Source organism: Cimex lectularius, unplaced genomic scaffold, assembly GCF_000648675.2.
Source record: "Cimex lectularius strain Harlan isolate CLEC.00 unplaced genomic scaffold, Clec_2.1 scaffold207, whole genome shotgun sequence".
Classification (NCBI taxonomy): Eukaryota; Metazoa; Arthropoda; class Insecta; order Hemiptera; family Cimicidae; genus Cimex; species Cimex lectularius.
This window is the reverse complement of record NW_019392835.1, coordinates 303447-316181: the sequence shown is the minus strand read 5'-3', so window position 1 is coordinate 316181 and position 12735 is coordinate 303447. Positions and strand designations below refer to the sequence as shown.

Genomic DNA, 12735 nt, shown 5'->3' with positions numbered 1-12735 from the left:
CTAGTTTAAACATTTTTAAATAAGTTTAACAATAATACATAAATTTAAGAAGAGGGCACTAAAAAGTGTAGAATTCCAACTTGTGTCCTTTTTGTTTTCATGTGAATATAATTTATTGCAAGAAAATCACATTGTTATATGCTTCTTGTACTAGTGATTGCTGTTCCAAGTGGCAGTCATGCTGACATTGTAGTGATTCAACTTCGCTTACTAATTTCGATGACCCCCTCCATCTAGTTACTTTCAACATTTAATAAAGAAAGTGTTTTTAAAGAGTTTTATTTCTATAGTATCTCAAAATACATAATACAATAGAATATCACAAGTAAACGAACGAAGAAAAAAGAAAAGATGAACTTGAGGAAGAAAAAATAAGAACGTAGCTTCAATAAAAAACTTTAATATCTTTTATGAAGCAATGATAAGTTCAGAGCTCTTCAATGACTGTAAGGGAGCGTTAGTTTGGACCGGACCTTCATCCTTTGGATCGTAGACATAAACGCTGTCTGGTAACGGTTTCTTAGGCCCACTCTTGCCCTGTGGGTCATAAGGTAACATAATCTTTACCTTTATACCCAACACACCTGAAATCAAAATGATAAACAGAAAATTAGTTTCTACAGGATATTAAAACGATATTGGAAAACAATACAACCTTGTCTCAGAAGTACATGACGAGTAGCTGTATCCACATACTCGTTGCACGGGTCACCACTGTGGATCATTAAGCCGTCTACGAATTTCATGGACTTGGCTCTCTGACCTCTGAGCTTTCCAGATACTACTACTTCGCAACCTCTGGCTCCATTTTCCATAATAAACCGCAACACTCCATAACAAGCCCTAAAAAGCATTTCGTCTATTTACAATACAAAACATTTGTTTATCAATGAACATTTTATGATAATTTGAGTAATTGTCTATGGTATGGCATAATTATTAATAATCATGGATAAAAATTGTTTGTTCATTTACCTTCTAACAGCAAGGCCTCCAATGAGCTTGTATCTTAATGACTCAGCTTGCGCAATTGCACATAAACCTCTTGTGGCCACCTTTTCAGCATATAATTCCAGGGTGTTGGGTTGGAACTGGAATCTTTTCTGTACTACAGAAGTGAGTTCTCTAATACGTCTTCCTTTTTCTCCTAACACGGACTGAGTTCTTGTTGCCATTATAATAATTTCAGTTCTGTTAGGAACTACCCGCACTTCGACTCCTGAATAGCCCTCCTCAGCCAGTTCTCTGGTGAGGAATTCATTCAGTTCCGCACGGAATACTCCATCCGATACAAACTGAAATAAACAAAAAACAAAATAAAAAATTCAAACTATTTTAAGCGTATAACTTTTAAATAGACATAAAATAGATATACCCTTGTTTATTTAAAATTATTTATTTTTAAATTAATTTTAAATTTATAAAAGGAAAAAGTGAAAAAGCAATCAGTTTGCTCTTTAAAATAAAATGGATTCGCAATGCTTTAGTAATTTGATTTGCAGCCAAATCAATCAATATTTCACTTTAATTAATAAATGTGAGACATCTGATCAACAATTTCATTATTTAAGACCACCCCATGAAAAATGTTACATTATTACTCCATGAATCTCATTATTTATCAAATTTGTTATTTTTTGCTTTCCAGGAAAAAAGCAAACTTTCAAAATAGAAATTTATTTTATTTTTAATCCAAAACATAATTTTCTTAGTTTTCTATAACATACTGCCAAAGTTCTGGTAGCCAAAATATCCCCGTTTTTGTACAAGTCTGATGCTTTAAAGGTAAAGACTTTTCGGCCTGCAGTAGCCGAGTGATTACAGTGTAAACTCCTGGGCTAGTAGATCCAGCATTCGTGGGTTCTATTCCCCCTTCGCCTCTGAATTTTTCTAATGCACAAGGGGAATGGTGGCCACAATGAAAGTTGACACTGCACTTATGATGGAAGGTCCGGCAGTATTGAGTCTCGGAGACCCTGAATTCAATCCCAACCCACTACAAAAATGAGTTTCTTCATGGACAAACACCAGAGACTAATTTACACGTGTTTTGCCATCTTCGAAAATGGAACCAGGAAGGAGTACAATAAGATGTAAATCTGCACTGCTCAGAAGGAACTCTACCAAGTTCTTGGTATCCAAAATCAACAGAAAAAAAATATTATAAAAATAAAGGAGAAGAAATATCTAAGTCTGATTTTCAGAGCGTTTTCATTCAAAAATTAACAATTCCCTACCTTCTGAGTGGTTGGTTAGGGAGTGGAACAAGTAAAAAATGTCAGCCTCAGGTATTATCCCAACCAAATTTAGAAGAGGTCTGGATAATTTGGGAATTCACCCAGGAATAATTCAGCCGAGTACGAAGGGCAGGGCAGTAAAAGTTGCAACATGTAGAATCGCTAGGTTTGTATTGTGGAATTCCTGAGACCGAGCAGTAGCTGACCCCGAAAACTGGGGACATCTTTGACTACTGAATGACTAAGAGTGTGTGTGTAGTGTTAAAGGTTGAGAGGGACTGCTGGAGAAAAACATGCTTGACTGTTTCAGCCAAAAATTTCAAAACAAAAATAATAATTAAAGGTATCATAATAAAATATGAAACATAGACACAGTGTAGCTCAATTGTGGCCTGATCCTGAAAACTATTCTTGTTGACTCTATTTATTTATTTATTTTTTTTTTTTGTCAATCTCTCACCATTGCCATGTATTAGGCACATTATGTCAGGTGAACTATGGTACGAAAATGTTAAAAGAAAACCACAAATTACATCCACTCTGATGTCTTTCAACATTTAGCTGTTGGGCAGGTGCAAAAATAAAATTTATTTGATATATATTTTTAACATCATGATAAGTGCTTTTATTCTGCTGACATAAAAATCTTTACTTCGACCTACAATAAAGAAAGGTTGAGTGGTAAACACTAAGCACAATTTCCTTTGTTGTCTTATGTGAATTTTCTTTAATCAACGTTTTTAGTTGGCCATTGTGGACTACTGTGACCTTCCCTGTCTACGAGATCGAAACCTCCAAGACGAATCTCTGAAACCCTCACTGCACCGTGCATTCGCTAATGCTTCCCTCCTCCTAAACTGTATTGATGTTACCCGCTGTTTGGGCCGCACTTCGCCCAAGTTAAAATTCGTGCAAGTAAATTTGATGAAAATCTGGTTTGGACATATTTAATTTCGCAGGTCCCCACTCTTATAAAATTCAATTTAAATTCAAAACGTTTGTATAAAAGATAATAATAATGCTTTATTGAACTTAAGAAAAATGACAAATGTGCTTTCAAAGCATTTATGGACTGCTTGGATCCATATGCCAGATATTGTTGGTTTAACAATCAGAAAGGGCAAAAAATAATAAAGTGTAAGACAATAATAATAGGCTAGTAAATAAATACAAAGAAAAGAGAAATAACAACTGGTAAAATAAGAAATAAATAAAAATAAATTATACAATACAAATCAAAAATTAAACTCCTTAATTAACTCATCTGCAATTCCATGCATTAACGGCCGCAAATTTGAGCCATTCAAAAACCGTAACAGGTCAACTCTGGGGAGAGTGAAACATCTGAGATGAAATAACCGAATCTCACCCAGAGTTGAGCACTATGCCAAGAAGTGGAACACGGTTTCATTCAATGGAATGCGAATGTCACAAAGAACGGATTTCCAATTCCCCTCTAATACAAAGAGCCAAGTTTTAGTGCAAAACCTCAGTTCTTATCTTAAATAGCCATCACAACTCGACTGAGACAAAGTGCATCAAAAGTGTCTTCATGTACATCGAACAATGCAGGAGAAATGTGTATTTCTTTGTAAAGGGAGAGATAGATGCTTGGACACGTGACCAACATTCTTCGTGATGTTGATTTTTAATTTGACTAATAAGAACTAAAAAATAATTGTACGAGTCACAAAGGTTGTCTGTGATAGAAGGAAGTGCAAATTGTAATTTTCAAATAAATGTTTCCAGTGTGCAAACCATGAAATATTAAACTTCATTGCCGCAAAAGTTGTAATTTTTGAGTATCCTATATTAGGAGACACCAGAACTTTCACAATGTAGGAGTAGTGAAGTTTAAATGTATAAACCATAACTAAATCCATGTTGGTCTCTAAATAAACACATAGTTTGGCATACCAAATGGCAATGTGAATAACTTTCTTATAAAAAAAAAGTTGCACTTTTTCTATTGTTTTGAATCTCTGATATCCCCACATTTGACAGTCATAGCACAAAATTGCACGACATATAGCATTAAAAAATATTAAACTTACTTTAATAGGGATAGTTTCTTGAAGTATGAAGGCTGCCCATGTGTTATTTTAGAGCTAATTTAGCCATTCATTGAGGCTTTCCAAGAGAAAAGTGCGAGAGAGACCCAGGGTAAAAATGACTCCTAAATATTTGCATTCATTTTTTCAATCTCAGATTGCCCTTGGGGAGGGGAAGGGAAAAAAAAGAACCCCTCTCCTAAACACTATGATTTTATTGTCACCATACATTAACAGTTAATTGCTGAATTACTTATACCAATTCCACATTCCAAGGCATTTGGGAGGTCATGTAAGAAGAGAACGAATAAGATTTGGTTCAACAGGCAACCCTGACGCACTCCACAATGCACTTGAAAAAAAAAAATCCTCCTTACTTCGCACACTCGAAAAAGTCAGAGAACAAGGATTTTAAAGTGTGTGTAAAACCATTTTAGAGGAAAATCCTAAATCACTATGTTTTAAAAACAATCTCCTACGATCTACACCATCAAAAGCAGCTTTAAAATCCACAAAGAACCAATACGTCTTTTGCTTTGGCTTCGACAGTCTTAAATTGACTAAGTTGGCCAATACTGATAAGTTGTCATTAGTCGAAAAGCCTTTAGAGAGCAACTAACATTCATAGGTACTGCATAGAACGGAAGTGCTGAACCCATGCATCCATAGATACCTCACCACAAATGAAAGTTTTTCCTCTTAATCTATTTACCAATTGCCAAAATTTCTTTGAATCTTTTACAGCTGCTAATTGGGAGGCAGCGAACACCATATACTCTTGCCTTTTCTTTTTACAGAGATTATAAAAGATAATAGTTAAAAGTATTTTTATAATCCATAAATTAGATTTGAAGATTTAGTTTGGTTTATATGACAAGCACTTACAAAAATAAAATTTTCAAAACCTGCATTAATTTTGCAGCAACCCAATACAAGTAATAGTTATTCAGATATCGTGAGATGCGGTCGGGTGAATATCTGAATAACTATCGATTAACGGTCACTAATCTCTACACACTTAAGTAATATTTGATGTATCATCCTCATTAATAAGTCATGCATTTTGATATTCTGGTGAAAGTTAAGAGAAATATACAAAATTAGGTCTATTTGTCAGCATATTGATGAAAGAAAAGCACAAATTACATCCAGTGTGATGCTTTTTGACATTTAGCTACTTACATAGTATTTGCTGTTATTGTCCTCATCGTTAATACGTCATGCATATTTATGTTCTGGTGAAAGGGAACTAATAATAAATTACATCCAGTCTGTTGGTTTTCGACATTTTGCTACTTAAGTAGTATTTGCTGTATCGTCCTCATCATTATGTCTCACATTTTGATGTTCCAGTGAAAATTCAGAGAGAAAGGCACAAAATTAGATCTAAGCCAGCGCACTGTTAAAAAAAATTACGTTCTATTTTTGGCCTTTTTGCTATTTTTTAGCTTTCTTTCTTCCTTTTCTTTAGCTTAGGAGCTATTTCTCCGTGCAGTGATGAAATATAACGGACCAATACAAAGAACATGTACACGATCGTTTAAGGACAATGACGGAAAATCAACCTCGCAAAAACCATCAGGAATCTCAATAATGAAGACAAATCGCATTAAACACTAACAAACTCATTACCATTGAAAATGCCACCAATTAAAAAAAAAATTCTACAATACGAAGACAGACCGGAACAAAACATGCCTGATAGGCCAACTCAGTGAGGATAGGCAGTTGAAAATAATCGGCACTGATCGAATGTCAATAAGAACAAACACTTCAAATTAAAGTCTTATTAGAAGACATGAGCAGCCGAAAGAAAAATTTGACCTGTGAACAGCAAAATGATGTGCGATGAAGAATTGCAGGCGATGTGATTCCACAGCGATGAGAGGGCGAAGAGAAAACAAATAACTTCGTAATCCAGCGGGGTACTCGTAAATTGTAACTTCGATTACAAATCGAGATCAAAAAGAATTAGACAAACGCGTTCGTCCACTCTCCAATACTAACTGGCCAGCTGGACCCCGAGACCTTTTTTTGTTTTTCGTCTCCATGGATATTTGAACAAATAAACAAAATTTAAAAAAATGAATAAAATTCTCTCCGGCCTAAACATACCGCTGTCGTCTATTTATGAGTTCTGGCTATGTCAAGGGAGAGACAGAATTACTCGCACGTATCTATCTACTGTACATTTGCTAGACGTTAACGTCCAATGCCTTTTGGTATATACCCCAAGACTCGACACAACGGTTGATCGTGACATACATGTGATAAGAATGCAGGAACTAAATAAATAAGCAATCATGTATGCCATGCTACTAATTGTTTCTTCGATCCGAAGTAACTATGTCTTGTCTTATAGAGTTGAATTGATCAGTGTGATGAACGGCTTCCAATGTATTAAGAATTAAGATCTCATATCAACTTTAACGCACAATGATGCAGCGTGGAATGTAAGTTTTAGTTTGCACACCACACAATGACAACATTTGTAAATAAAGATCATTTGATTTTTTTATTAAATTAAAAATTTCATTGTATTTTTATTCATTTTTTTAAAATCTTAATGGTTGAGGTCAAATTGATGCTTATAAAACACTGTTTATGCTGTTGAATTTTTTGATGGATTGATAATGAAAAACAGCGTTGATTTTGGCCAGTTATCAGTAACATTTCGAAACCAAATTTTTAAAATAATTCTAGTCCAGATAAAATTTTGATTTAGACTGCAGGCAGGGTAGATAGCGCGAAACGGTTAGGCTAGCTATTTTTCCAACCGTATCCTTAATCAAGATCCCCTTTATTATGTGACACATTGAAAAAGAAATAAAAACGATTTGTCCTGTGGATTCGATTATCTGTGAAAATTCAATAAACAAACGTAATAAAAGTCAAAAGAAACCGGGAAAGGCGAGGGCCACATGGCGAGTTAACGTGCCAAACCGACGGACGAATTTACAAGTTTTTTAAATAAAAAGTGTAATTAATATAATATAAAAACCTCACCTTTTTCTTCTTAGAGACGTGAACCATTTTAGTAGCCATTTTAGAAGTAAATAGTTACGACCGAGGCAATCCGTTGGTAAAGAAAAACGAACGAGACGATCACACCACGATGGCACGGATGGAAGTGAAACTCCCACTCCTACGGCAGCGTGTCCGACAAGGGCCATCCAGTGCCACAATAATTTAAAAACTCCGTCCAATACGAGTCAGCATTTAGTCAAAAATGCGTCAAAATGACCAGATAAAACACCCAAATCGTGAAAAAAATGTCCATAAAGATTTTCCTTTATTATCTAGACGTTTTATTTTTTATTTCGCGTAATTTTCTTTTTTTTAGTGCTCGGGATCTAGGACGCCGTAATGTTTTACGGCATTTGTCGCGTTTTTCATCTTTCAACTCGGACGTCATATTCGGGCAAGCTGTCGGCACTTTGATCCTTTGAATTTCATTTTGTTTCCGACATACCAAAAAAACCGCTCAATTTTTACTTTAAAAGTAGAAAAACAGTAAAAAAAATTAAAATGATTTAAAAAAATAGCGATGGTAATTTCACTAGAATAGCGAACAGTAGTCAAGGGAAAAAGCCCAATCCAATTTTGCGTATATTGACAATAGTAAAAGGACGAACAATGAACCTGAACTGCTTAAAATTTAGTATATGTAAAATTACTAACAGTTGCTACAGTAATAATACACGGCACGTGTAAATTCTGCAGAAGCAGAGGAGATCCCGACACACCTACTAAGAACCTGTGGTGCTATTGCCCGTAGGAGGAAGTTTTTTGGGACATACACGTAACCATAGAAGAGATTGAACCACTCAAACCGGGCCTACTAATCAAGTTCCTCGATGAACCAGGACTTACCGATGTACTTTACGAACGGGGGATAAGGGCGCAGTATAATACACACCCCGACTAAATACATCTATCTCCAATAATAATGGGGAGGGGTCATCAAACGTAGACTCGCCCCGAGAACATGGGGTAAAATATGTTCTGCCATTATGGCCGGATAAAGAAGATATTTGTACTTATATTTTTGTTTTTAAATAATATAAATCGCAGCAATTTTTAGCAGGAAAGTGAATTTATTACAAATTTGTACTTATTATTTTCAAGTTAAATAATTTTTTGTTTGTAATAACAAACGTCGCACCATGCACGTGTTCGGCCAGTGAGTTTATAAAGCACATATTCAAACAATAATAGTCATACTAATTTGACTGTGATAAAAATTGTGCCTTAATTATTTACAAATTGATGCATTTACTGACAAAGTGTTAATTTAAAAACATCATGAAACTGAAATTTACAATTAGACTCGCCCCGAGAACATGGATAAGACATGTTCTGCCATTATGGCCGGATAAAGAAGATATTTGCACTTATTTTTTTGTTTTTAAATAATATAAATCGCAGCAATTTTTAGCAAGAACGTGAATTTATCAAGAACTTCAAATTTGTACTTATTATTTTGAATTTTTTTTAAATTTGATAGGCTGTGTGACCATTGTTTGAATTTATAGTTAGTTTTAATTTGATTTACAGTTAATTTAAACTTATTCGATGTTTTATAGTCTTATAGTTGGTTTATTTATTGTTATTATTTTTATTTTATTTTTGTTTATTTAATTTATTGCTTTATTTGCTCGTGTATTTGCTTATTTGTTTATTTAAATTTCCTTAAGCATGTTAGATATTTTAAGAAATTTGTACAATCTATCCAAGCAGGAGGATTTATCACTTAATATATCTTTTAAAATGACTGGAAGCATGACAGAATCTCTATTTGCTTTAAGGCGAGCACATTCTGTTAAAACATGATTAACGGTTATTGTGACATGGCAACCATTACAGAGTGGGGGGGGGTCTGTAAAGTTGAGGAAGTTCACCAGCATCCGCATGCATGCTACTGATTGGGCTGGATCGAAATGTTCCTATCGCAATTATAAGTTGTGTGTTTCTATTAGATTAATTTTTTTTCCATTCCTGCTCATTTCCTGAGCATAAGCATTGCAACAGTATTCCAGTTTTGATCTGACTAAGGTCCTGTACAGCATAAGCATACTGTTTCGGTCGCACCCCTTGCAATACAGCTAAGTAACCGAATGAGATGAGAGGATCTACAAGGGTGTTTCAATTTTGTCAAGTGCCGCTTCCAGTTCATGTGTGTCAAAGTTAAGTCTGTGATGAATATTTCACCTCAATGATTTACAAACTGGTGTAATCACTAACAAGTCGATGATTTAAAAAGGGTCGTAAAACTTAGACTCGCCCCGAGAACTTGAGGTCAGAAACGTTCCACCATTGTGGTAGGATCAAAACGATATTTTGACTTAACAATACTTTTGAACTTAAATTGTGTGTAACAATTTTTTGTTGCCAGTGAAAATATCTACTCCAATTGATAGTCTTGCCTACAATAAATATTAACTGGAATCGATAAACATTGCAGGCTAAAATCAATACAATATAATTCTTAATTTGGTAGACGGTTTAATACCATGCCGTAAAGAGGAACATGTATTTTACTGTTTTGTATTTTTTTAAATAAAGTTTTCACAATAAAAAATGTCCTAATGTGCCTTTTATTTATTTATTTATTTATTTTAAATAATAAAGAGCATACGTTCAGATAGTAAGATCAGCTGTAAAGAGGGAAAAAAGACAGAGGAAAACAAGTGATATGACACAATACTATTATTCTTCAAATAAAAAATGAAAAAGATAATAAATTGTACATTTATAATTAGAAATCAGCTGAGTTGTTAATATAATATTAAACAATATTTCGACAAAATTCGTACATTTTTAATTGTAAAAGAAGTTTGACTACAATAGAGAAAATTTTTGAAATTTAAAATATTAATAAAGTCCTTTTGTTGCTTGGCGAAGTTAAAATCCGCGTTATATCTTATGTTCACACGAATTATATTAATTTGTTTGTGTATTTAAGTTTATTGGAAAGATCTCAATCTATTTTTACAGGGTGATCCTTGTTGATTTTCAGACCGGAATGGTGGTCAAACAGAAAGGAGCTACACAGAAGTAGTTGGTTTCTCTAGCGATTACTATTTCAGCAGTTTGCCAAGCTTACGAAATAAAGATTTCCAATCAAAAGAAACTAAAACAAACAGTACAAGTCGGAAAAATATTATCGATTTGTCAAAAGGCAAATCATTTCCAAAGCCGACTGAGAAGAAGAAAACGCCCGTTAAAAAATGGCTTAAAGGGGAGCAAAAGAACAAGCCTGCACGTCGCAAACGGCAAGAGATTGATAAGAAATTAAGCAACTTCTGAAACCAATTTTATAACCCATAATGAAGTAATTAATGTTCAAACAATAGAAAATTAATTATATAACAATACGTCTTTCCACCATGAAGGTTGGCCATTGTTCACAAGTTGTTGCAGTACAAGGACCTTAAATGCTTTTCAGAAATATGCAAAATTCTTTTAATTTTCTACAACTAATGCCAGAAAAATTTAAATTTACTTATTTTTTTAAATTGTGTATAACATAATGTAGCGTCGGACACAAATAGGGATCTCTGGTACACAGTGATTATAAAAACCGAGGCTAAAGTATTTAAGAATTGACATTATTAAATCAATAGTCTAAAATATTGACTCGACTCAAACATTTCGTAAGAAAACGTCTGATCAAATTATTATTGGAATTCAAATTGTAAAATCAAACCAGATGAGTTTTCGGATTGTATGTTTGCCAAAGCCAGCTGTTTATTTGTTCTTTTGTTGTTCCATGTTGATGACAGTAAAATTGAACTGGAATTGACGAACCTAAAATGTTCAATTTATAAAATTTTAATTTAAAAGAGTCATGAACTTTTGATTCGTCCAAATTTGATAGGAAAACGTTCAACTTTATGGTCAGATCGGGACAATATTGGGACTTAATTTTTAACTAGTATTTTTTTAATAAACTGTAGTAAACTAATTTTGATGTGAGTTTTTACACGCTAATGTTTTAATAGCTGCTTGGCTATTCAATCTTATGAAGACCTTTTTGCCAGTGTAACCTATTTTAGGATTTTCTGGGGCACAAGCATTGATGGCATGTAGTTCTACTTGAAAGTTGAAAGTGTACTTCCCAAATGAGTTTGATTGCTCTAATTTGTGCCTGTTTTGGGGCTATCATATACCATATCATTGTATGTGATGCTCTCCTGAGTTCTTCCTCTCCTTTACAATCTGACGAGAATTTATAGGATATTGTAAAGAATGTTTCCGGGATCATATAGTCAGTCCCCATTTCTAAGAATGGGCCTTTGATTTTATTAATTATGGTTGTGTGCCCGAATTTTTTAGTTCCCAACTAATTTGGTTGTTTTTGGAACCTAAATTTTCTAGCTTCTTCTTGTATGAATGTTTCCAGTGGAGGTAGGTTTAGCAGAGTTTCACGTGCACTTGTGAGGTTTAGTGATCAGTAGGCTATTTTGGGTCTTATAACTGCCGTGTATAGCCAGTGGGCACTAAGTCTCGGTTTTAGTACCCAAGATTTGTCTAGAGTTTTTCTTCTTTAGTGATATTTTACCTTTTGTTATGATATGGCCATTAGGTAACCATGTGTTAGTCAAGTGTGACCTATCCTGAGCCTGGCCAGCACGGTTTCTTCTTTTCGAGACCTTTGCATTGCCGTGTCCCACTGTCTGACACTTTCCTTAATTTCTCTGAGTTTGTTATCCTCGATATTTCGCCATTCCGATTGCCAGAGGTTCCAAATTTTTCCTTTAAGAATAAAGGAACACAGCAAAGTCTTCACATGGCACTTCCGGCACGTAAATACCATTCGATGCAGCACATTTCCCTGCTCGATCAGCCTCCTCATTGCCTTTTATACCACAGTGACCTGGGACCCACAAAAAACTAACTGCTGTACTCGTACTATTTTTTATAGCAAGTAAAATCTCTTGGATTCTTGGATTTGTGAAAAATTTGTTTTTGATGGTTAATAGAGCAGAAAAGGAATCTGTGCAGACAACTAGGGCTCTGTGGTTCGAGTTTAGGATGTTAATGCATTTATTGATCGCAATTAATTCGGCAGTGTAGTTGCTACATATCTGAGAAAGAGAGAACATCATTTTTCTATTCTGATAAACAAATGCCGCTCCGACACCACTTGGGTTACTGGAACCGTCCGTAAATGCGAAAGTTGCGTTTGGGATTGTACTTTTTATTCTTAAAAATTCTTTTTTATAAATGTATGAGGGAGTATTTTCTTTAGGAAATCTTGTTAGATTAAAGTTTATATTTGGCGTAGGCATGAGCCACGGCGGAATCGGGGAGACATGTTTCTTTTGTATTTTGGGAATTGATAAGTCTGTGGTGTTTAGGAACTCAAGGACTCGAAAGGCAAAGTGACATCTATATGATTTATTTGTATTCATGATTTCTGAGGGTCGTAGCGGAGGGAAAAG

At 34.5% G+C, this 12735-nt stretch overlaps 1 protein-coding gene across 1 annotated transcript; it reads right to left on the bottom strand.

Annotated features, from left to right (window-relative positions):
- Nucleotides 1–384: 384 nt before the first annotated feature.
- LOC106667223 (40S ribosomal protein S3-like) lies at nucleotides 385–7465 on the bottom strand. Its single transcript, XM_014395047.2, has 4 exons — nucleotides 7295–7465; nucleotides 976–1295; nucleotides 656–843; nucleotides 385–584 (listed from the first exon to the last, which is right to left on the bottom strand). Exons 1-4 carry the CDS (start codon nucleotides 7331–7333, stop codon nucleotides 409–411), a joined length of 723 nt encoding a protein of 240 aa, XP_014250533.1. The 5' UTR covers nucleotides 7334–7465; the 3' UTR covers nucleotides 385–408.
- Nucleotides 7466–12735: the final 5270 nt, after the last annotated feature.